The sequence below is a fragment of the Centruroides sculpturatus genome, unplaced genomic scaffold (assembly GCF_000671375.1).
Source record: "Centruroides sculpturatus isolate CEXI.00-Female unplaced genomic scaffold, Cexi_2.0 scaffold465, whole genome shotgun sequence".
NCBI lineage: Eukaryota > Metazoa > Arthropoda > Arachnida > Scorpiones > Buthidae > Centruroides > Centruroides sculpturatus.
Window position 1 is genome coordinate 365,575 of NW_019384663.1, and position 27,545 is coordinate 393,119.

At 29.0% G+C, this 27,545-nt stretch overlaps 1 protein-coding gene across 1 annotated transcript in view; it reads right to left on the reverse strand.

The window, feature by feature from the left end:
* Positions 1-1,492: 1,492 nt before the first annotated feature.
* The window catches only part of LOC111626607 (polyadenylate-binding protein-interacting protein 1-like), a 47,104-nt gene continuing 21,051 nt past the window's right edge, over positions 1,493-27,545 (reverse strand). The window contains exons 5-10 of the mRNA XM_023370044.1: positions 18,391-18,499; positions 10,254-10,376; positions 6,734-6,846; positions 4,100-4,214; positions 3,883-3,989; positions 1,493-2,114 (exon numbers count right to left, since the gene is read on the reverse strand). Coding sequence (XP_023225812.1) covers positions 2,033-2,114; positions 3,883-3,989; positions 4,100-4,214; positions 6,734-6,846; positions 10,254-10,376; positions 18,391-18,499 — 649 coding nt within the window. The 3' untranslated portion in view covers positions 1,493-2,032. The remainder of the gene's footprint in view (positions 2,115-3,882; positions 3,990-4,099; positions 4,215-6,733; positions 6,847-10,253; positions 10,377-18,390; positions 18,500-27,545) is intronic.

Consider the following 27,545-nt stretch of genomic DNA (forward strand, 5'->3'; position numbering starts at 1 on the left):
TAGGAACTTTTGGACAAAAATCCGGCACATTTAGAATTTCATCTGACATTTGTTGAGAATGTTACGCGATAGGATCGGGTTCGTTTCGACAATTCAACCAACGATTTTCTATCACATGATGTTCTCAACATATTTCCTATTGCTACATGTTAATTCGAATATCTGACTAAAGGCCTATTATGGCAAATTAAACTGAGTTTTCTATGAGAAGGCAATGCAGTAACTTATTTTACCCAAAAATTGTGATGTGTAGCAATAAATAAAAATAAATGATTATAGTGCTTCATTTGGAAATGCTTACGTTCAATTTGAAATATTGCACTTTGAATTATTTCGTAAACTTTTTGTTTACGAAATAATTCAAGAAATGTGTATTAAATTCCGACATAAGTTTTGGTAATTTTAATAAAGGAAAGACAACCTATCTAACATTTTAATGATGTTGAAAAAAGTATTTTGGATGGAAATAAAAAGCAACACCCACTCGGAATACTCATTAAATAAAAATTCTTACAAAAATATTATTCGTTTTCTACATAAATTATGATCACGCAACTCAATTATACAGGGTAAAACACGGAATCGATACGATCTTTCATCGAAATTCGTGTTAAGACTTATTGTTATGACACGAATTTTGCGAAATTCAGCATGATTTATTGCAATACTAATTCGGTAACCTTGGATTTTTTTTAAATGGTAAACTATAACAACAAACAATTAATATCCTTCAGTTTTTTTTAATCTCATACAAAATTTTAATTCGGTATCGATGAGATTATTTATTTACAATTAAGGCTATATAAAATTACACACTTTTCTGCAAATATTTATTTCCTGTTTTGTATACAGTATGTAGCAAAGATAAAAATGGAAATAATATTTTGCCATAGCCACTGTAATGCACCAGATAAAAGTATTTACACCACAGCTGTCATCACAGTACGATTTTTTTTCTTCTTTTTGTTTGCAGGTAATTATTGTTAAAACAATCCCCCGTTCTACTTTTCTCATCACCTAATTCTACAAAAAATTTTCACCGATAGTAAAACATCCGAAATATATTCTACAAGAATAAAATCATATATATTTAGCATATTCAAAATCAAATCTGAAACCAATACCATTGAAATTAAAAAAAAATTGTGTTTATATAGAAAATTTTATTTGCACTTCTACAAATAAAATTTTCTGCTAGTTCGAGCTATAGATTCTTAAGACTATATTTTTTTCTAATGTGAAATAACTAAGAATTCTTGGCCCACCGTTCGCCAAGTGGTTCCGTTTCCTGAACACTGGATGGGTTCGCGCCTGGCCAAGACAGGCTGGTCACGTGAAGTTTTCAGGGTTTTCTTCACATCTGTAATGCCTGAACAGGAGCCAGTTACTCTTAAAAAGACCTCCCGGAAGGCACCAAGAAAGGTCTTTTAATTCTATCCGTCATGAATAGTGGCCGAACTCAAATGTGGGTCCCGATCACTCCCTAAAAAATTCTTNGATAAAGTTGTGGGTGTGAACAAATCTATATGAGCATTAAGTATAAGTACCTTTAGTTCTAAAAACAAAAAAAAAATTAGGCTTTAGGTTTTTTACTACTTCAATTTTTGCACTGTATTGTTCGTTTGAGATAACTCCAATATATAATTCTAATAACTGTAACTACTTTTTTCCAATCACATTTAGTTGTTTTTAAAACTAAATATTGCTTCTTTTCCACAGTTTATTTTTATACATATAAAAAAAAGAAAAAAAGAAAGATTCAAAATTTTTTTCTTTCAAAAAATAAGAATAACCAGTTTGGATGGAAGATTCTGAAATGAACTAATTGTTTTTTTTTATATTTCACAGAATATTCTAATAAAGTAAATTAACATAAATATTATTTTATCCCAACAAAGTTAATACAGAATTCAAGCAAAATATACAATATTTCAGTTTTTTATTTTTTTTGCAATGTTTCTTTTCTAAGAGATTGGTTGGTGTCTGTTCATTTGTCCCCCCTTTATATGGAATATACCTCCAGTGCTTAATGTTATTGACCAGTTGAGCGCAAAAATTCTTCATATGCTTCTTGAATTACATCATCCATCTCATCATTTTCATAAAGATCGTCACTGGAAAATCAATTATACAAAATTAAACACAGATATATAATATTGAGCTAAATTTCAAAATTTCTTGAAAAGTAAATTTTTTTATTAATGTATAATTAAAATTTTGGTTTAATAAGTGAACTAAAATCCTGTGTTATTCTTTTCAGAGTACTGCACATGGATCTAGAGACAAAATACTTTTAGCAATTATGGAAGCTTTTATTGCAAGATTTTATAAATAGATAAAACCGACATGATAATTCTTACTGCTGATTGATTAGAGACTGAAAAAAACATTCACCCAATAACTTTCGTAAAAGCTGATATCAATGACTAATTAGGAAGAGATCTGACTAATAATAATGTGTTCAATATCACTAGTGCAGCAAGAAATTTAACAAGGGAGTACAACTAAAGAATACTAAATATAGAATGTTGTTTGATTAAAACTACAATGCAGAAAGTACACAAATTATTGTTACTTTTTGTGATTGATTTATAGCAATTGAATCTAGTATATAAATAATAATTACATGAGATTCCCAAACAAATTGCACATAGTTTGAGTCATAAGTTTCACATTAATGTGAAAGGAAAAAATCAAATTTTATTATGTTACTAAACATTCAAAATTATGAGCTGTACAGTTTATACTTATACTTAAAAAGTAAATGTTACTAGCAGGAGTGCAATTGCTCCATTGCACCCTCCCTGGCTAAATCACTGTTCCATATTACCCTCAATATGCTTATCATATTATTGTTTTCACTTTCAGTGAATTGACAGATCAATGTTTAACTTCACACCTAAAAAACTTATCAGAAAAGAATTGTTATATTTTATAATCTTCATTGATTATAACACATGATTCTATTTCACTCTGGAAATATCCAAAATTAGAGTTATATATAAAAAAACTGTAATAAGTTACAGACAGCATTATTTTAAAGAAAATCCTTTATTTAAAATAATGCCGAATACTTAAAATAAACATTACACACTATACAGTTATCACAATGATGTATTTTCAAAACACATGAATTTGGATAAAATAATTGGAAAAAAAGAAAAATTCTTGTAATTTGTAATGATTCTACAAGGAATATAAATTCTTTAAAAATATAATAAACTCAATGAAAAATTTTTAATCAAATACAGTAAATCCTCACTAACTGGGACCCTGCCAACTCTGATTTTTCAATATTCTGACAAATTTTTTCAAAAAAATGTAGTTAATTTAAATTTCTTAATATAAAAATGATTTAATTAGCAAGTGCTTTCAATATCAGTAATACTATGCATTATACAGTATTACTGTAGTCAGTAAGTTTCTAAAGATGATACATTGCTGTATACTATACTGTAATAAAATTTTTTTGACCTCATTTCTGTAATAATAAATTTCAGAAGTATAAAATACTGAAGCTCAGTAAAACTTCTGTACAGAACTAACTGATCATAATAAATTACTGTATTTATAACCATCTTTTTTGTTTTTCACATCATTGAAGAAAATACACCACTAATTTATACTTTCATAAACTCAGGCAACCTACACTCACTATTAGTTTGAGTTAGTGATGGATTTACTATAGTTATTTATTTAAATTAATAATTTTCCTGTGTATTTACAATAAAATTTTAAATTAAATAAAGTTTTTAAAAATTTTCTATTTGAAATGAAAATTTTAATTTTTAACAAATGCATTAATTTAAATATATTTGCACTGTTTACATATTTAATTTGATTATATGTAAGTTTGAAAAATTTAAATTTAAGCAAACTAACTCATATTCATCATCTCCATAGTCTGGACTGAGTCGCTGGCTTTCAAGAAACAAAGCTTCTTCTGGTGTTATTGGAAGACCATCAGGTCCATAAAATACAGGTTCATTCTATCAAATATATTTTTGTTTAGATCAAAAAATTTAATATTTTAAAAATAAAAATGAATAAATAATTAATATTTTTCCTAATGTTAAAATATGTATGAATAAATACAGACAAGTCGAGTGGAATCCACAACAGGTTCAACGGAAGTAGATGTTGCAGGCAAAGACGTTCTTCCCCAATCGTGAGCCCTAAGCTCTAAAACAGAAGAAATCATTGCTTTGATATCTCTGAAAAAGAAAAATATTATTTTCAGTAAACAAGATTAGCAATAATATTTTTTAAAATAAACAATTTAGCAATCAAAAAGAATAATAAAATTATTCAAAAATCATAAAATGTTCATATGAAAATTTGAAGTTAGTCTTTATAAAAAATTAAAACATTTTTAATAAAATTTATAATTAGGTCACAATTAATAAATTATAACTTAATTTACATTTAATTAAAAATTAAATTAATTACAATTTATAATTAGAAAAAATATTCAAGCTAAAAATCAATTACATTAGGGTAAGTGTAACAGCATAAAGATTTAAAATAGGTATGACTACTTTAAATTCCTTTCAATCTATAGACATTTTTAAAAATTTCCAAGTTCAGATTTTTTTAAATTTATAAATTACTAGCTTACCCGTCGCGCATTGCTGTGATCTCAGAAGAAATGAAATTCAAGCAAATGCGTTATGATAAAATTCAATTTACATTTTATCATTTTTATTGAAACTTATTATTATTATTATTCATTTTCATCAGAAAAACATTTCAAAGTGTCGTTTCAATTCTATTTATTTATTGGAGTGCTTGTGGATACACGATATTTTTTGTTTTTCCGTCTGGTGCATACACGAATAAATCAGAAGGTTTTCCAACGCGTGAGCTGGCCACATACAGTTGTACATGTGAGAAGCACGGATTCTTTAAATTTAGCCCACATACTCGCAGAGATTGTTAGAAGTGCGATATTCCCCATTTTTATATATATTTTTTAATCCTTTATAATTTTGATTATTTAATTGCTCCTTCCTCTCTTCCTTGGCATGTTGTGAAATTTCTGATAGTTGGATAATAAACCGTTTTATTGTAATTTGTCTTTTTAAATTATTTTGAGTTGATATTAAAATTTGGAAAAGAGGATCCCTAGATCGGTAAAATAGGCGAATTTCCTTCTACAACTTTGGTTGTTGTTCAGGATACAGTTAAGCTTTCAACAAAGTTCGAACGAATACATAATTAGCAAAAAAAAGTTGAAATAAAGTGATTAAACAAAAATTATTACAAATATCATAAATAACAAATGCATATATAGAGATATTTTTTGAAGGGGGAAATGGTCTTCACAATTTGAAATCGATCGAACACAGTAAAATGCTCATATACATACGCACCATCTATCATAGGATAAATGTACTATGCAAGAAACCTTCACGGGAGTGTATTAAAAAACTTTCCAAAGTTTCATGGCAATCGTACTATGCCAGAAACCTTTGCAGAAGTATATTAAACAACTTCCCAAAGTTTCACGGCAATCAGATAAACGGTGTAGTAATGCATGAAGGACAGACACACACACACACACACACACACACATTCATTTTTATATATATAGATTACAAATAATCACCAATGATTAAAAACTCATTCAAATAGTAGAAGTAAAGAAAATGGTTGACTTTGCCATGTGAATTTGTTTAGCATAAAAAGAATGATGACAGTCATTAAGGATATATTTCTATGTATTATTTTCATATTTGTAAACATTTTAAATTAAAAAGGTGATTTACAACAACTGATTCTGAATCATGTCAAATGAAAGCAAGATGAATGAAATTATAAATATGAAAATTATTGCAAATATTGTATTTAATAAAATATGTGAAAAGAAATTTTACTGCAAACATATTCTAGTATGCAAAGTTTTCTACAATGTAAATATATTTTAAGACTATCTTTGTACTTTCTAGAAATATGTAATTTCACCCTGCAATAGGGATACTTTTCTTTTTCGCTAATAAAGATTGATAATTAATATATTTTAAGACTATCTTAGTAACAACCAATTAATAAAAAAAGTCTAAAACAACTATAAAAACATTAACTTATGATTAAAAAAGTATCAACACACAACTATGTGTTGAATTCTCTTCAGATTACATTATAAAAACTAAAATTTTGTTAATCGAATTACTCTATAAGCTTACCAATGCTTAAAAAATTATTATGACAACTTTACAATTACAAAGTTGAAAATATTTTACTAGTACACTATCAGTGATTTTTATACAATCCATGAAACATTTACATTATTCTAAACTTTTACACAAACATTAATTTTTAATAAACAATGTACCTTGAACCTGTTACCAGTGTGAGTTACAAGAAGGATAAAGTACATCACAAACGTTTTTGAACTGATTAAAGTTCTTCGTCAGGTGATACACAGAATATCTGATGGAACACAGAGTAAATAAAACACTCTGTGTATCACCTGAGGAAGAACTTTAATCAGTTCGAAAACGTTTGTGATGTACTTTATCCTTCTTGCAACTCACAGGTTCAAGGTATGTTGTTGACTTCACCCTGGTGTTGTTTAAATGTTGATGTTTAATTTTTAATGCTTGTCAAAATATATAAACAACAAATATTAACAATAAAAATTCTGAGAAGACAATAATCTTGTATTTAATAAATTCACTAAAAAGAAATTAATTCTTAATCTATTAGAGCAACAAAATAGTTAAATACTTACGATTTACAATTACCAGACTCACTGATATTTTTTAATGATTGAAAAATATAATCTAAACTTATACTTCTTGATCTAATATTTCTCTCCTGATCTTCAAGATGAGCACCTACACACTAAAAATTAAAATACATGTAATTATATATCTTATAAACATATTAAACTTTAGTACAGCCTTATTTAAATTTTAAAATTTTAAAATGTAATTATATCAACCAAATTTTAAAATGTTTAAAATTTTATTATTTTAAAATGTAATTATATCAACCAATGTATATCTAAAAAGGCATAATATGTAACATACTGACAATAAATAACTTAAAAATAATCATCATCATATGGAAAATTTTCATTATATTTTTAAAATCTAAAAACACACGAGGTCTTATAATAAGAATTTCAAAAAATATCTTATTAAAATATCATAAATAAATAAATTAAACTTCAAACTTTGCATTCTATAGTTTTTAACAACATTATAGATCTTAGTGTAAGGGGAAAAAAAATACACTACAACCTATTTAAGAAGTTTCTACATTAAAAGTTTTCCTGTGTTAGAAGTCTAGTCTGAAAATTCTCAATTTTTTTCTCCCTAAGAAATGTGTAAATTCTTTCCATATAAAATGTTCCCATTTAAGAAAATTTCCTGCTTAAGTAGACAGAAATCCTCGTCCACAACTGGAAAATAAACTGGCTCAAGAAGTTTTTAAACTGCATCCTATTGAAAATTTTTATAATTTTATTGCTTATGGAAAAACAAAATAATTATATTAGAAAATGTACAAAATTGTGTGTCATTGTACATGTGACTTTAGACTGCTTTGAACACGAATTTTTACAATTTTCTTACAGTTATCTGGCAACAATGCTTGCAACAAACAAGTTTTAACAAGCACTATCAACATGTCGGTTATACTGTAAGTTTTCAACAAATGTTAACAAACTATTNATCCGGATAATAGAGGTCCGGATAATGGAGGTTCTACTGTAAATTAAACTTCAAACTTTGCATTCTATAGTTTTTAACAACATTATAGATCTTAGTGTAAGGGGAAAAAAAATACACTACAACCTATTTAAGAAGTTTCTACATTAAAAGTTTTCCTGTGTTAGAAGTCTAGTCTGAAAATTCTCAATTTTTTTCTCCCTAAGAAATGTGTAAATTCTTTCCATATAAAATGTTCCCATTTAAGAAAATTTCCTGCTTAAGTAGACAGAAATCCTCGTCCACAACTGGAAAATAAACTGGCTCAAGAAGTTTTTAAACTGCATCCTATTGAAAATTTTTATAATTTTATTGCTTATGGAAAAACAAAATAATTATATTAGAAAATGTACAAAATTGTGTGTCATTGTACATGTGACTTTAGACTGCTTTGAACACGAATTTTTACAATTTTCTTACAGTTATCTGGCAACAATGCTTGCAACAAACAAGTTTTAACAAGCACTATCAACATGTCGGTTATACTGTAAGTTTTCAACAAATGTTAACAAACTATTTGTAGATCTATGGTTTTACTGATATAAATCATATACAGTAGAGCCTCGATTATCCGACCCCCGATTAACCGACACCTCGGTTAACTGACAGTCCTAGTCGGCAAATTTCAAATGTCCACTAGTGATGTGACGCTACAATATTTGGCTATGTCTTGGCTACTTTAATATTATTTTTACGTGTTTTAGCTGGCAACACTCATTCGACCATGAAAGGGAGCCAGTATTTAAACAAGGCTTAATTTTCTAATTTTTAACGATACAATAGCGACGATTATTATTTTAAAAAATTTTTGTTAGGCTTAACATCGATGAAAATTCAACGCAAAGTAGGTTAATAGCGATATACTAATATACTAATTACATGGGATATAATAATATACTACACTAATAATGGATTTTTTCATACTTTTCGGTTATCCGACTTTTCAATTATCCGACCAACCCCAGTCCCCAATTGGGTCGGATAATCGAGGCTCTACTGTAATGTAATATTTTTTACACAAAATAGATGAAACAGTCTACATTAGACATGTATCTAAATAAATAGATAATGTATATAAGCCTAATAAATATGGGTTATTGAAAGAAAAGCCTTATTTGCATTTCTGCATAAGAAGTTCACCCTGAAAAAGTTTGTTTTAATTTGGTTCCATGAAAAACTTCTTAACCAAGTTCTACTGTATACTCTTCAATTTAGAATATGTATGGAATAGATATAGTGAGTCTCCAACTTACAATAACTAGTTCCATTACATTAAATAGAAAATATTTTTTAAATATGACATAATTATAACAATACAGGCATAAAAGCTTAAAAACACATTTATACTACCATTCATTAAGTATACAATAGCACTAAACCTAAAAAATGATGAAAAATAAAAATATCCCAAAATCCCCTAAAGAGCAAGACAAACTCTGAAAATAATAAATAAACCATTGAAAGGAAAAGTGATGTAAATCAGTTTTTCCAAAAATTGACTTATGCCAGTTTTCAAAAATCAGACAAAATTATAAAAATAACATTAATTAAAATTTAATTGAAAGTTATAATTTACATTTAATTTATTTATAAGAATACAGTAGAGCGTCGTTTATCCGAAAGAATTCCAGTTGGCAAATTTAAATTTTCGCTAGTGCTGTAGCACTGCAATCTTTGGTTATATCTTGGGCTACTCCAATATTTTTTTGATGATGTGTGTTTTTTAGCTGGCAGCACTGGCACTTTTGTGTGGTGTTTTTCTGAGGACTGTGTGTCATGCTGAATCGAACGTTTTTGATACTAAATTAACTTTTAAAGTATAATTTTTTTTGTTTTTATATTTTTCAATATATTTATTTTGTTTGTAAAAAATAAAGAAATAATTTTTAACAATGCAATAGCCACGATTATTATTTTAAAAAGTTTACATTAGGCTTAACATCGACGAAAATTCAACGCGAAGCGACATGCAACGGAGAAAAATTTCAACATGGGATAGGTTATTTTTTTCAACATGATAGGTTATTTCGTACATAATCGGTTATCTGAAAAATAAGTTATCCGAACAACCCCAGTCCCCAATTGATTCGGATAAGCGACACTCTACTGTACTAATTAAATTAAAATAACTTCTCCATATTGTATTTGCATTAAATTTAAATAAATTGAATTTTATTCTTGTTTCATGAACACTATTTTTAAAATTTTTCAATTGAAAACATGAGTGGATGAAGGTGTTATGTTACAAAATCAAAATTTTGAGTGAATTGATATTCATTTTATTATATATACATGTTTTAGTATAAATGACACTAATACCTGCAATGGGTATTACAGTGTCACTTAATTTCAGAGTGTGGTATGTGAGATAGATATAGATAGATAACACCATCCATACATGGCAATTGAGTTTTGAAGAATGGTAACATATCATTCATTCATGCCCTCAATTATCAGAAAAGTCTGCAGGGAATTTTTTAATGCAATAACATTAATTATTAAAAATCAAATGATATATTTTAAATTTATATAACTAACCTTTAAAATTTGACAAGCACATTTCAAATGGTCTGATGATGAAAGTTTCAATAATGTATCTAAAATCTCCAATAAGCCAATTCCAAGAGTGAGTATTCTTTCTTTCACATTATTCTGAGAAACCTTAAAAATCAATTTACATCCATTAGAATATGTAAGAATGAAAAGACACATACTTTCACCATATTGAAATAATTAATTCAATTATTGTTAACATATTAAATACATTCATATTTTTCACAATATTCTTTGACTCTGTGATTAATCAATGTGTTTAATTAACTTTCAACTTAAAATTTTAATTTATAATAAATAATTTCAAAATAAAGTTCTTGAATTAAAAATGACTAAATATTTAAGCATATATTTCCAATAAAATTACTGACAAAATAATTACAGTATAGTTATATCAGTAATAAACTACTATTGCAGGGGTTGCTCTGGAAAATTTAAAATATTGTCAACCATTCGCCATTTAATTTTTTTTGCCACCAATTTTTACTTAATGATTAATGCAGGTGTAATTGGTAGCTTTAATCATGTTGTCTGGAAAGCAAAAGTAAGGTATCACTTACAAGGAGAGGGCTGGATATTTGGGCCTCTGATTCCAACAAAATGTGATAAGCACATAGCTTTAAACACAAACAGGTCCTTGTCTAAATAATAGGACCCACTTCTCAAGTGTTTCCAAAAACTGGGCCTCTGAAAATCGAGTGTTTAGCTTATCAGTCTTTGAAACTTTCACGGCTTAGCCAATTGGATAAGATGCTAGGCACTGGACTTAGACGATGTAAGTTCAAACCTTTGGAATTTTAGTTTAATTATTTTTATGTGTAATGTAATTATTATTTTATCACATCATTAGCATTATTTTTTCTCACTTTTAAAGCTTATAAAACAAGAGATTAAAACTAACGTCATTTTCTTTTTAGTGAAAACAAGTCTCTGTAGATTTAACTTTTTTACGTTGTTTAATAAAATTTTTATTTCTTTATATTTATATCTGGCTGACCTCAAATGTGCTACAAGTGTAAAACTTTTGGATATTTATGGTGTAAACATACCACAATAAAATGTAATAATTGCTGTAAATATGGGCATGCTCCTGAGAACTGTTCAAAAAGAAAAAAAAAAAAACAGTTATGTCTGCACTGACAAAGAACTCATGGGCAGGGCAGACGTAATGGACACAGAGGACATTTTACAGGAACCTGAAAGTATGAAATAAAAATAGGAATAGAAAATGAATTGTCAACCCATGCCATGTCAAAATAGGAAAAGACTGGAAATACCCCACAGGTAAGTGAAGAACATAAACAGAGCAAATTGCACATAGACAACAGACACAAAAATTGCCCTATAACATATCCTGAAAACAAAGAAAATGTAAACTTAAAAGATAATAAAATGGAGATGTCTCCAGAGAATATTGTCAAAAGAAGGAAAAAAAATTAAAATTTACTCCAAACCAAAAACCCTCAGGTATTAAAAAACAGCTGCAACACATCATCCATTTGTGAAATTATAACTACAAATAAATACGAAATATTAAATCTTAACACTGAAGATGAACAGAATAATACAAATCCACCTAGAAATAATATTGAACAAGAGATCATGATAATACCATCAGAATGAATAACAGACTAAAAAGTCTGTCAGTAGATATCAACAATTTAAATAATAAAAATAAACTGCAAATTTTTATTCATCATTTAACTAATAAAATTGATATCACACTAATCCAAGAATCAATGCTTAACAAGAATAAAAATTTTCAGCAATTTTCTTGTAACACCAAATAAGTTTTATCAATGCATATGGTTTCACAGGAACAGAAGCAATGGAGAGACAGTGACTTTTGTTAACATGGTATCAACATCTTATACCAAACACATGACAATTATATGGCCACCTTGTAGCATCAAATATAGAAGATTAACTTGGGATACAGAGAATTATTTCTGTCTACTGGCTGTCAGGAGACCCTAAAGCATGATAAGATTTTATTAATAACCTTGATCATTATTTAGAGTCAACTCATGATATTCTTTTAGGTGGTGACTTCAACTTTGTCAAGAAAGATATAGATAGAATAGGGAACACCAGAAACAAAAGGAAAAGTAAAATTTTTCACCTGAAAGACCAGTTTGACCCTATAGACATCTGGTATAAAATGAACCTCATAAATGTGAATTTACCTACCAACAAAATAACTCCTATTCCAAGTTGGACAGATTCTACATTTCCAGTCACCTTCAACATGTTACATCACAATGCAAATTCATTCCTAATCATTTAGCAAACCATAGTTATGTTATTCTAATACCCAACTCTGCTAAACAGAGATGCAAATCCAAACATAACTTAACCCCATATTTTGGAAAATGATCACTAGCTTACACAACCCAAGTGATTTTTTTAACATCAAAGAAAAGGACTGCACTTGATGGAATCTATGAAAAGAAAAGTTAAAAGTATTGCAATTAATATATAGTGAAAGTAGTAAAATAAAGGATATAGAAAATGAATATTGGTGGGTTTGAACAAGAGTTTAGACTAATTCATTATACTAGGAGGAGGAAACATTGTCCATATTTACAGCAATTATTAAATTTTATTGTGGTATGTTTACATCATAAATATCCAATATTAAAAAAAAAAAAACAACTTTGTAAACATTACAATGATCAAGATACATGAGTTAAAGCAAGCGTATAATGACACAGCAATTTAAAAAAGTTTTTAAATATGTTAGATTGGGCACTTGGTGCAATAAACCCTTATGTAAGATAACCTTTGTACTTATATAAATCAAATACAGTAAATGCTGCTTAGGCAACCACCTGCATTCGATGGGTACTTGTCAAAATGGACAAAAATTTCTGGCATAGAATAGTTTATACATAGAGTCTTCATATAAGTTACCTGTATTGAACGACCACCTGTGTAACGTGACCGCTGGCATCAATTTTTGGTCAGAAACAACATACAACAACTGTAATAAACAACCACTTCTGCAAATATATCTGGTCTAAACTATTGTTCAAATCCATCTCAACAATGTTTCCCCCTCCTAGTACAATGAATTAGCCTAAACTCTTGTTTGAATCCACTTTGGACACTTCTCCCACTCTTGAAATTAGGTGTAGATGTTAATGGATTAGTCCAGCTACAAAGGAAATTCATTTCAGTGTGTTCGAAAATGTCTGAAAAACTAAAGAAATATGAAGTGCTGTTGTTAGAAGATTGTGTTAAAGTTATCAGAGAAAGTGAAAATGGTTTATCACAACAGCAATTAGTGGCAAAGTTTAACTGTGGGAAAACACAATTTATTGTACTGTAAACCTACAGTATTTTCCTTAGGGGTATAAAAATATTGTACACGATACACTTAATCAGCTGATCTCATCGTTTGATATAATTTATTTTATTTTTTTTTTTTTGAGCTTATATACANAGCTTGCACACAGTACATGTATGATAAACAGTTTCTGTATCAACCTACCTTATTTTTGTGAGATTTAAAAAAAATAATATCCAAGTAATTTTTGCACACAAAATATTAGTAAATAATGTGCAGAAAGTAATGTCGTTTCTGCACATGTCAATACTTGTTTATCATTTATCAGCTCATTGTATACTTCAAAGCCGTGAGAAAGACATTTTAAGATTAAAGTGACTTGTTTACTTGTAAATAATTAAATCTTAAATTTGTTTTGCAATTTTGGGTGAAATGGCCAGCCAAATACCAGAAGTAGTATATATCCAACATTGTATGCTTTTTGAGTTTCACAAGATAGTAATGCAACAGTTGCTACCAAAAACATTTGCGATGTTTATTCAAGTGCATTAGAGGTTCATAAATGCCAATGGTGGTTTTCTAAGTTCAGATCCAGTAATTTTGATCTTTCTGACTTGTATCAATCAGGAAGACCAACAACTTTAGACAATGACATGTTAAGGGCGGAAGTGGAAGCAAATCCGTGTCAGACAATCAGGGAACTGTCAAACACTCTTAACCAACCTTGATCGACTATCCAAGAACATTTGCAGCAGATTGGTAAAGTATGCAGAGCAGGTGTTTGATTCCTGCATAATCTGTCCAAAGAAAACAAAGCTAACTGATCCACCACATGCAACTTATTGCTTCAATGGCACAATACAGAAGCATTTTTTGATCGCTTGATCACTGGAGATGAAAAATAGGTCCTCTATGATAACCCAAAATGCAAAAGGCAGTGGCTCTGTCCGAATGAATCACCACAAAGTACTGCTAAACCAGGTTTATATCCCAAAAAGGTGCTTTTGTGTGTTTGGTGGAGTATTCGCGGAATCGTTCATTTTGAAGTGCTGAAACCTGAACAAACTGTGAATGCAAACCTTTGCAACAATTGGATCGAGTTGATCTTTAATTGAAAAGTGTCCAGTGATTGTCAACAGAAAAGGCATTATTCTGCAACACAATAATGCAAGACCACACTGCACAAGACGAACCCTGGAAAAATTTAATGAATTGGGGTGGGAGGTACTGCCTCACCCACCATACTTGTCTGACATTGCGCCATTGGATTTCCATTTATTCCGATCGCTACAACATTTTCTATGTGACAAAAAATTTGAAAATTTGGATGATATCTGAAATGCCATCTCCAGATATTTTGCTCAAAAACCAATTGATTTTTATCGATCAAGCATTGAAAATTTGCACACTAGTTGGCAAAAGGTTGTTGATAACGAGGGTGATTACATCATTGATTAAAAATAAAAACAAGTTAAAAATGTATTTGTTAGATTTTAATGTAAAAAACGACATTACTTTCCAGTTGCCCTAATATTCAAAAAACAATAAACATGCATTAACACAAAAATCAGTTTTACAAGCAACCTTCCTTTTTTGATTTCGCAATTATCATTGATGTAATGAAATTGTGAGAATCTGGATGGATACCCATCTAATTTGCATAATTTGCATTCTATATCAATATACATTAAGCTAAATTTGTTTAAAAATTCTATTAAAGTTTTAAACAAAAAAAAAAAAAAAAATTACAAAACTTCAACATCCTGAAAACATGCTCTATAATGCAACCTTTATTCAGAAATGATGATGTTTTCCTTCCTTCTTACACCTCTTATCTTAAATTTTTCAAAACACCTATCTGAATGTCACAATAACACATCCCATCAGATGTCACAATAACGCATACCCTTCTAAGAATGGGATTTGGGATCATGCACCTATCTGAATGTCACAATAACGCATGCCCTTCTAAGAATGGGAATTGGGAAATATTCAGTAATAAAAGGGGAGGTTTCCACACACTCGGGGCAGTTCATCCCAGAGAGAAGTGCCATGTAAAGGCAGTTCATCCATGATCTAGCTATATAGTCTCCTCCAGATACTGCCCTACCACGAAACAGAGGTAATATGATTTTATTGTAAACTCTCTCTCTCTCATACTGATTAGTCATAGATTAGACATATGTTTTATGTTATGTTGTTTATTTACTTGTCCATGTTATTTTGGTCTTCTGTGATTAAATTGTTGATTTTTATATTATATGACCTTCTTAGTTTAGTATTTATTGACTATGCACAACTGAACCCCACACAGAATTTTACCACTCGGATTCTGTTAGAATAAGCCATCCAGTGACAAAGTGAGCAGGTCTAAAGGATCTGACGATTAGAGGGCCTTAACCCTTGTCCGTATTCTCACAAATCGTATTATGATAAGAAATAATTAAATTGTTTTAAAAAAATACAGCATTTTTTAAAGTCAAAATAAGATTAAACTAAATAAAATAAAAAACTCTTCAAACCTTTAACCGGAGTGCTTCTATTTTTAGAATTGCGAAAGTTTTTGTCGCCCCTCCTGGGCTCTTCTTCAGGCTATAACGAATGGGCCTTTAATATTCAAATAAACATTTGATATGAATCTCTTCTGAATTCTATCATTTGAAATTGTTCCGAAGTTGTGTTGCGCATGCTCCATACTCATCTCTTTAAAACGCTGTTATCCAGCAAAATCTTCCATGCTATCGATAGGGCCATTTCATCTTTATAATTAATACACGTGCCGTTTCTTCCCGCCTTAAATATCTCCATGGCCTCTAGCCATTTTAGTTGTTGAGGGTTGGAGTTGGTTTTAATGATTTTTGCCGCGCGCAGGTCCGCCATTATTTCCTGTTCCGAAGCGTATGTTGCCAGGGCCGTTGTGTATCTACCTTGCTGTATATCTGACTCATGTTCTTTTAACCTCACTTTTAACGAACGCTTTGTGGAACCAATATATGTCAGTTGTCTATCATATCTTTTGTCTTCTGGCGGTACTGCGTATACTCCTGGGAGTCTTTCAGGGTTAGGCCGGTCTTTGCCATTAGCTAGTATCCTGAAGACAGTTTGACACCTTCTGTATGCTATATTTATGTCTCTTCTTTTGGCTATCATGTTGTAGACTGATTTCAGTATTGGATTATATGTTATAGGTATCCTCTCATTTTTTTTTTTTTTGACATTTCCCTAAAAGCCATTGATCAGGCAGGGCCACCGTTGAATATACCTGATCAAGAAAAAGAGAGGATACCTATAACATATAATCCGATACTGAAATCAGTCTAAAACATGATAGCCAAAAGAAGAGACATAAATATAGCATACAGAAGGTGTCAAACTGTCTTCAGGATACTAGCTAATGGCAAAGACCGGCCTAACCCTGAAAGACTCCCAGGAGTATACGCAGTACCGCTAGAAGACAAAAGATATGATAGACAACTGACATATATTGGTTCCATGAAGCGTTCGTTAAAAGTGAGGTTAAAAGAACATGAGTCAGATATACAGCAAGGTAGATACACAACGGCCCTGGCAACATACTCTTCGGAACAGGAAATAACGGCGGACCTGCGCGCGGCAAAAATCATTAAAACCAACTCCAACCCTCAACAACTAAAATGGCTAGAGGCCATGGAGATATTTAAGGCGGGAAGAAACGGCACGTGTATTAATTATAAAGATGAAATGGCCCTATCGATAGCATGGAAGATTTTGCTGGATAACAGCGTTTAAAGAGATGAGTATGGAGCATGCGCAATACAAAGATAGAATTCGGAAGAGATTTTGATAGATAACAGCGTTTAAAGGGATGAATATGGAGCATGCGCAACACAACTTCGGAACAATTTCAAATGATAGAATTTGGAAGAGATTCATATCGAATGTTTATTTGAATATTAAAGGCCCATTCGTTATAGCCTGAAGAAGAGCCCAGGAGGGGAGACGAAAACGTTCGCAATTCTAAAAATAGAAGCACTCCGGTTAAAGGTTTGAAGAGTTTATTATTTTATTTAAACACCGGTGTGTAGAGAGATTGTAAGATGAAACTAATGAAAGCAAAACCAAAGTGGTGGAGAGATACATTGCGCTTCTATATCGAAGTAATACATGTAACTCAGGAGCAAACGAAGAGAACCAAGTCGAATTAATTAAGTAGGAAAAAAGAAATTGTGCATTATAATCAAGAAAATGCAAATACTGGTATTAAATCTTATAAAATCACAATGACTCCTGTTAATCGAGTTATCGAGTAACAGGAGTCGTGATTTTATAAGTATAATACCAGAAGAATAAAACACATGATACCAAAAGAATAAAATACAATACCAATACAGCTCTATTGTTGAAAATATTTGCTTATTTTTGCTCACCTCGAGTTCTGCTCAGTAGAAATGGCTAAAAAGTGCACAAAATACATATGGAAATATGGCATTACAGCACCACCTGTATTGGATGACCACTTTTTGAAACGAATCATGTGTGGTCACCATACACAGGTTTTACAGCACTATAATATAATAAAACAGAAGGGTTAGAAGTACAAAATAATCTAATAATCTTAATCTTTCTTGTTATTTTTTGCCCAGGCAACACTGCATTCATCTGCTAGTAGATAATTATAGTTGAAATAAATCTGTTTAGAATTGTAAAGAATACAAAACAAGAAATAATAATTTAAACATGATAAATTAAATATCCAAATAATAAAACAATAAAAAATTGGTAACAAAAAAATTTTGGTATGTATATAAAAATTATAAAATATTTTGTCATCATTAATATTAATAAGATTTTTACCTCAAGTTGTGAAAATAATTCTGCCATAAATAAAGCAAATCCTCTTAAATAACCATTTTTATCTTGTGTCTTTGCCAATTCTTTGTGTCTTTGGTGCTCTTCTTGACATCTATAAAAATAAACCAACAGTAAGTTATTTGAAATTACAAATAAAGAATCATAATCAACTATCCTAATTATAATAGGATAACTATTCAATCTCAGAAAAATAAACCTCCAGGTTTTTCTAAAACTTAAAAACAGCCTGTATTTTTTCTAATACTTTCATTAAAAAAAGTGTTTGAATTTATAGATTATATGAGAGAATCTGTTCCAAAAAACTTTCATTGATTTACTTGCAATGATCATATGTTGAATTGTACTTTTCAACTTTCACATAATTGATAAGAGCTTGTTGTCTTCTATTTCTTAAAAAATATCACAATTGCAGCAACTATAGTGAACTAAATAGACTGCCAGGCTTGCTAAATTCACTTGAAAAATCAATCTTAGTTAGGAAAAAATGAATGTGAGCAATACAGTCGACCCCCTATAACACTGTTGATAATTCCGTTTTATATGAATTCCATATTGTCCGAGTCACTTAGATTTTACAAATACATGAGCCGTTCACAGCCCGGCACACGTATTCGTAAAATCTAAGTGACTCATACAACATGGAATTCATATAAAATGGAATAATCAACAGTGTTATAGGGGGGTCGACTGTAATATCAAAAATGTAAAATACAATTCTATATAAGAGTTAAAAAGAAATATTAAAACTTGTTTCAAATGACAACAATGAGAAAATAGTGCAAAAGATTTACTGAAAAATGCTAGGAAAAGTAACTTTCCTTTTATAGAAAATCATTTGAAATTAACAGGAGAAAATAACCTAAGAAAATATTTCAAGAATGTGTTAAACGATGACAAAATCTCTAAAAGTTTCAAATATTATTTGGAAGAAATTAAATAATAATAGTTTTAAGAAAAAAAATTATATTATTTAAAATACTTAAACATTTAAACAATTATATTAACAGTGAAAATTGACAGATTTATTTATCTAAAAACCCTTAATTTACTTATTTTCCAATGTATTGCCTGTATTGTTTAAAGTTTTCACCATACATCTTAAAACATTGAATTAAAATGAGTGATACATTTACATCATTTAAAATATGGGGTGTTCTTAAAAGTATCCAATTTGATTTGGTATAAAAAATTAGCAGTTAAAGATTTATATAAGTTCACCAAAAATTTTATATGAGAGAAAAAAATCATGAGATTTCATTGAAAAATCACCACATCTCTACATGTGCTACAGCAGTCAGTGACATCTTCAAGGCAGTAGGCAATTTCCTGCTATGTATGCTGTAGCATGTGCTATCTCACTGTGACTCACTGTAATTATCCTAAAGGTCTCTGACTGAAGTTGCATAGATGATATCTTTTACATAATCCCACAGAAAGAAATCTAAAGGGAATGTTGGTGGTCACACTATTGGGCATATCAGACAATGACCTGCACTTTCTCCTGTGGAAAAGTCATGACTTGACAACAATGCTCATGATTTGATTCCTGCACCATCTTGCAGTACAAAAAAAAAATCTCTCTAAAACTTGATGACTTGTCTCACTAGATGCCACTTGTTGCTTTTATATATATCTTAAACCAATTGTTTTTTTTATGGCAAATAAAAATTGGGTACTTTTGAGTGGAATACTAGGTCTAGTTTAACAATTTAAATTTCAAAATATTATTTTAAATTATAGAGTGGAAAGAATGCAAGTTTTCTTTTCACACTAACTTTTATAAAAATCATCATACAGTGGGTGATTCGATAGCGAACAAATCGGATAACAAACACTTTTGCAAAATATTTTTATGATCGGACAACAAACACATGTTCGAATAACGAACACTTTACTGAACAAACACAGAAGGAAGTGATGGAAAATAACAAATATCAATTGATTTTCCCTTGTCTTCAGGTAACAATTCAAAACCTTCCGGAGCACACGAGACATCAACATTGATGCTCAACCCATTACTGATCAGATAGTATTAATATTCCTCCGAATTTTGAAACTCTCCCTTATAATTTCAGCCTTTTGTTTACCTTTCTGACAAATAATTTTTTATAGTCTTCGCAAGACTGTCGGACGGGCACTTGTTAAGTTTTGCATCAGCATTTATTTACGAAAGGTGAAAGTTTAACTGTCCCATCAGATATTTGTTAACATTTTAATACCAAATTTCATCCGGGCCTTGCATTTAAATAAATTTTGTGGGCTAGTTGATTTCTGTTCTCTGAATTTTTGTAAGTGCTTTTCTGAATGTTTATTTAAAAAAGAAACTGATAACATTATGGAGCCTAAAAAGAGGAGTGTCAAGAACTGTGCTCACCATAGAAACCAAGTAAGAGATAATAGCCAAGATAGAAAGTGGGCACAAGATATCTGATGTTGCTAAGGCATTATGGCTTGAACAGGTCTACAGTAGACACAATCTTAGCTATGAAAGATATATCAAGAAGTCTCAGGCTGCTAATGGAATAATGAAAATCATCTAAGAAATAAAGAGCATTTTAGAACTCATAATGGAACTGAAACTGATCTGATAACAGAAGAACTCCAAGAACTCTCAAATGAAGAATACCAAGAAACTCAGCGAGATGTGTTTTCTTTTGAAAAAAGAGGAAGATGAAAGAGAACCAATGTCGATATCTGCTACTAAAGATCTTTTGAAGTGGGAGGATGTCAGAACAAAAACCATCCAAGTGGCATTCAAACCAGAATATGGTTAACGGGGTTGCGGATTACAATTACAATACTATTAATTACTTCCGAAAAATCCTGAAGAAAAGAGAAAAGCAATTGACATTAGACAGATTCTTTAACCCCCACAAATGGAAAAAGACATGACTAATAAAAATGCAAGACTGCATATATATATATGCAGTCTTGCATATTTTGAATATTTTGAATTGGGTTGAAAATGAAGAAAATACAGTGGGTGATCGGTTAATGAACATAATCCATTCCAAGACTTGTTCGTTAACCGATTATTGATTTACCATAGGTTTTTATGGGAATTTGATTAATTCATTCTGGAGACTACAAAAAATAAAAAATATATACTTGTTTACTACATTTATTTATATGTAATACTAAAAATACATACATACATATATGTATTTTTACTATTACATATAAATAAATGTAGTAAACACGTATATATTTTTTATTTTTTGTAGTCTTCAGAATGAATTAATCAAATTCCCATAAAAACCTATGGTAAATCAATAATCGGTTAAGAATGGATTATGTTCATTAACTGATCACCCACTGTATTTTCTTCATTTTCAACCCAATTCAAAATATTTTTAATGAAACATTTGATAAAAAAAATTAATAAATATATTTCTTAATATGAAAATTTAAATATAAATTCAGTTCATGTATCAGTGAATTGATATTTATGCAATGAAATACTTCAGACATTTTAACATGTATATCTTTAAACAAATAGTTTGTTTATTTTCATATTAAAAAAAAAAACATGTTTTCTACATATAGAAACAAATATATAATAATTCCAAACTTCACAATAAAGATTGATTAAATAAAAAAATTAAAATTGCTTTACTGGAGTAAAATAACCAAATGAACAAATACAATTAACAAGCATATAATAAGCAAGCATATTTTCAAAACTTTTAATGTTAAAAAAAAGGGTGCCCCTAACACAGTTATTAGAAGAGTAAGTGTGTGGATTACAATTGTAGACCAAAACAAAAGTCTTGATAATTTAGGAAATAACTTTTTATTTGAAAGAAAATTTATACATATAACTTACCTGTATTCTGTAATCATAAACAAAAAAAAAATAGTTTAGTATTTTTTGAATGTTAAAAAAATAAAAATAATGAAACAAAATTTAATCTCCCTTGAGTTATCATTTCACTATTATTGTAAGCAATTATTGCAAACTCTATTTGAACCATACTTCAAACATTAAAACACATACAAAACCATTTTCCATACTTAAACAACAAGAAAAATGTATAATAAGAGATTTATTGTGACATAACATTAACACAAAATGCCAAGTCATTTTTCATGAGTGGCATGTTTTGAAGTTTTTCAACTTTCAATAAAAAATCTTTGTATTTCAGATTGGATATATATTTGTATAGCAGATCTGAGAATCTGGTGTTTTATTAGTCCCTAGACCATATTTTGTATAAAATTTTGTTTCTTTATACCTTCCTTTTCATGATTAGATGCACAATACATTTCAATTCTCAGCAGGTTATAAATAATTTTTTTCAATTTTTTCCATTATTTTTAATGTCAAAATATAGGTTGTTGACCTCTTAACAGCTGTGTAAACAAGTGTATAGCCTCAACAGCAAAAAATATATAAACAAAAGAGTACATATGTAATCTAAACATCAGAGTTAAGAATGCATTGTTGTTACCAGGCAGTAGCTGGAAGACTACAATTAAGTGATATTATACACATTTAAATTTGTAAAATCTTTCTTAATTAAATCACCCATTTTTATTTATTTAACTTTTTTTTTTTGTTAACCATCTCCATGGTAAAAACATTAGTAAAATATAACTGACTGAAAGTTGAAACATGCAGGGACAAATCTGCACAAATATATTTTTAATTATGCATTAATTAATTGTTTGTTATTAACTACTAATGACACATTAATTTGAATAATCCATGTACTGTACATAAAAATTTCTGAAAAACAATTTTCTCCACTTCATAATTATCAATTGTGATGAAACAAGCTATTTTTATTGGGATTACGAGAAAAAAAATATATTTTTTTTTCAAGTTAAAATATTTAAGATTTCACTATGCAATAAATATGTCCTTTTTTTTTGGACAATACTTTCTATTCTAATCAATATATGCTATTTTTATGTAACCTTATCTATTAAAAAATTTAAAAACAAAGAAAATACAAGTTCGACAAAAAGATGAATAAATGTTGGATAACTGTTAACAGAATGGAAAAATCATACTTATGGTTTTGTCTATCTATAAATCACACTTGAAAATATGTCATTTTAGAGCAAGTTTTTATGTTATTTTGTGAATGTTGCATTATGAATACTAAGAATACATCTATAATTCAGAATTACTACAAACATGCATGATATTAATTTACTGAAAATATAAATTAAACATTCTGGCTTCAATACATACCAAACATAAATTGAGATATTTTTAAATTTATAAACAAACTGAAAAAGGGAAGATACATTTCAGAATAATGCATCCAAAAAATAACTATAATAAAATTTTAATCTTAGTTAAAAAATTTAGGAAACAATGACCTTTACAAGTGAATTTTACAAAGTGCAAAACTCATATTCAGTTAAATAAATACAATTAAATTTTAATATTTTAATTAGAAAAATATTGGAAAATAACTAGTATCAAGGACTAAAAATTAAAAATTCTCAGATGCTAATATATTATTGAAGAGAGATTTCTGAATAGGTGCAATAGTAATATGCATTAACTCCATTGAAGTTAATAATGATTAAAAATTTTAAACTTCTGTTCAAAAATAAAAGCATGTTTAAAAGATATTTTCTTTAATAATGTTAAGACTAATTTTTGTAAAAATTTTCAGAGAAAAATACATTATCAACAATATGAAGAGACAAGTAACGTAGTGGCAACAATTTGGCATTTCAAAAATAGAAAAAGTTCTTATTGTAAAATATACCATAGTATAATTTGCTTATTATTTGATTTTAATAACCTTTAAATATTGTATATCAAGATCAATTTTATGTTAAAGTATATTATTTTAGTAATGTAAAATCAGAATAAATGAAATTTATAGTATTACTCTACATTTTCAATTAGTAATTTTGTCAACCTTAACTCTCTCTCTCTCTCAAACAGTAGTAATTTTCTGTTTTTTACATAAGAAACTTATAACAAACAATTTCAATATTTATTAAACTCTTTATTGCACAAAAATATGAAACTGTAAAGTTTATGTCTGATGCTTTCAAGATTATCTATATCAAGATCACTTTGTAACTTGTTTAGCAATTTTTAATAAGTCTCAATAGATCACCTTCCTTGCTTTTTCCAGCAATTTTTTTTATTCCAAAACAAATGTTTTTGGACTTCTTTAGCAGCCTGCCTCAGGTTGACAAATGAAAAAATGAAAAATACTACAAGATAAAAATCTAAGCATTTCAAATTACTGTAAGGTCTCTTTTTATGTGGATTATTTTTATGCGATTTTGAAGTTGTGCAGTTTGTATTTCATCCAAAAATTTCTTGGACAAACATACATATAGGCTTGTTTATGAAGCCCGTGTATAGACAGTCTCCAAAAATCGTGGAACGTTCAAAGCTCACTCTATTTGTTCCACTGACATATAACGTTTATGGATGTAAAGGACAGCTAGATCTACCTTAATCATTTTAGTTCCTAGCAATTTTTGATATAAATGTAATTAAACATAAAAAATACATAAAACTGAAAAAAACGAAAGAAATGCGTTAATTTTGAAGAAAAAGCTTCAAAGTTTAACTTCCTTTGTCTCGCCCTTCTGTGAAATTTAACACCGATGAGTCATTGTTTACACATCTGGATGACCTTGAACACAGCTGGAGTTGGATTTCCCGGGGCATTCTCATAGACGTCGCGGGAGGACAAGGGTTTAAAGTAGGGTGAACACTAGCTGGCCGTATATTTTTAAATATTTTTAAAAAATTTGGAGACTTAAAAAACATTCCAAAAATTCAAAAAATAAAAATTTCAAAATTGGCCGTGTCTTATGTAACGCTATGTAACCTTTCCGAGTTAACTCGGGAGAGGAACTAAAGGGTTAAAATTTAATTAACTCTTCACATCCAGATGTCAGTGATTTGTTTTTAGAGTGAGCTTTTGCAATTCGGGGATTCCCCTTGTACATGATACCATCGACAAGTCGCTATTACATCATTCTGAGTTTCGCATTGAAAGGTATAAACTGTAATTGTTTTGAAATTAAATTTTATTTTAGCGGTGTTTTGTTCATTTTTATAATAAGTAGCGAGTTTAAATTTTGCTGATTTCAAGTTGCAGTAATAAGCAGCCTATTTTTTTTAATTTCTGCAAACTTTTTTATGCGGTTTTAAGTTAATTTTAACTCGTTGTTTTGGTTTTATGCGATTTTAGAAAATTACGGAACGTATCCCTACTTTTTCAAGGCAAGTAAAGTCTTTTTTTATGCGAATTTTTTATATGCGCTTTTCTGTAGAACGTATCCACCGCATAAAACGAGACCTTACAGTATAATGTTCTATAGCTTTGACTATCATTTTAACCTAGAACATTCTAAATGTAGAAGGTATGGTTGCTGTATGTTCAAATTCTGTGTGTAGTGTCCTTGTATCGTTCTTACTGTTTGGTTGTCTACCAAGAATCATTTTTGGATTACAAGGATGTTACACACAGAATTAGAACATTCTATTTGTAACAAACATTTATTTAAAAATTTTAAAATTATAATTACAGCACAAATAAATATAAAAATTGTATATATAAATTTAACAATGGTAAATACTTAATTATTATAAAAAATTATATGAAATTAAATAAAATTGATATGATACTGCATGTATTAAAGTTAAGCCATTTGTATTGGGTATTAACATTGCACCTTTGCCACATCACCACATTCAACACAGTTGTGAATTTTTCATTTCTGATTAAAACGGACTCATCTATAAGGCAAAAAATTTACTTTGATACCTGAACCATGTTTTGTACACTCAGTCATTCTCTCAAACAAAGCTTGGACAGCATTTGAGGTTTACCAAATTAATATACAGTCAAAACTCAGTTTACAAACTTAATTCATTCTTAAAAGTTGTTCAGAAACCAATTTGTTCTCAAATCAAAATAATTTTTCCCATAAGAAACAATGTAAAATGGATTAATCCATTTCAGATCTATCAAGACTGACAGCAAGTACTTTATCAAAACTTTTTGAAATATTGTTTTTTAACTGATTTGTTATTAATTTTATTTGATTAATTAATTTATTTTATTTTTGTGTAAAGTTCAGTTTAATTTATTATTTTTAAATTTAATTACAGTAGAGCATTGCTTATCTGAAAGCCGATCAACTGAGACGTTGGTTAACCGTTCCAATTGGACAGTGTCGTGCTGAATCGAACGTTTTTGATACTAGATTAAGCCCATAACCTATATATATAAAAATGAATGTATGTGTGTCTGTGTGTGTGTATGTTGGCATTTCAAAAATAGAAAAAGTTCTTATTGTAAAATATACCATAGTATAATTTGCTTATTATTTGATTTTAATAACCTTTACATATTGTATATCAAGATCAATTTTATGTTAAAGTATATTATTTTAGTAATGTAAAATCAGAATAAATGAAATTTATAGTATTACTCTACATTTTCAATTAGTAATTTTGTCAACCTTAACTCTCTCTCTCTCTCAAACAGTAGTAATTTTCTGTTTTTTACATAAGAAACTTATAACAAACAATTTCAATATTTATTAAACTCTTTATTGCACAAAAATATGAAACTGTAAAGTTTATGTCTGATGCTTTCAAGATTATCTATATCAAGATCACTTTGTAACTTGTTTAGCAATTTTTAATAAGTCTCAATAGATCACCTTCCTTGCTTTTTCCAGCAATTTTTTTTATTCCAAAACAAATGTTTTTGGACTTCTTTAGCAGCCTGCCTCAGGTTGACAAATGAAAAAATGAAAAATACTACAAGATAAAAATCTAAGCATTTCAAATTACTGTAAGGTCTCTTTTTATGTGGATTATTTTTATGCGATTTTGAAGTTGTGCAGTTTGTATTTCATCCAAAAATTTCTTGGACAAACATACATATAGGCTTGTTTATGAAGCCCGTGTATAGACAGTCTCCAAAAATCGTGGAACGTTCAAAGCTCACTCTATTTGTTCCACTGACATATAACGTTTATGGATGTAAAGGACAGCTAGATCTACCTTAATCATTTTAGTTCCTAGCAATTTTTGATATAAATGTAAACATAAAAAATACTTAAAACTGAAAAAAACGAAAGAAATGCGTTAATTTTGAAGAAAAAGCTTCAAAGTTTAACTTCCTTTGTCT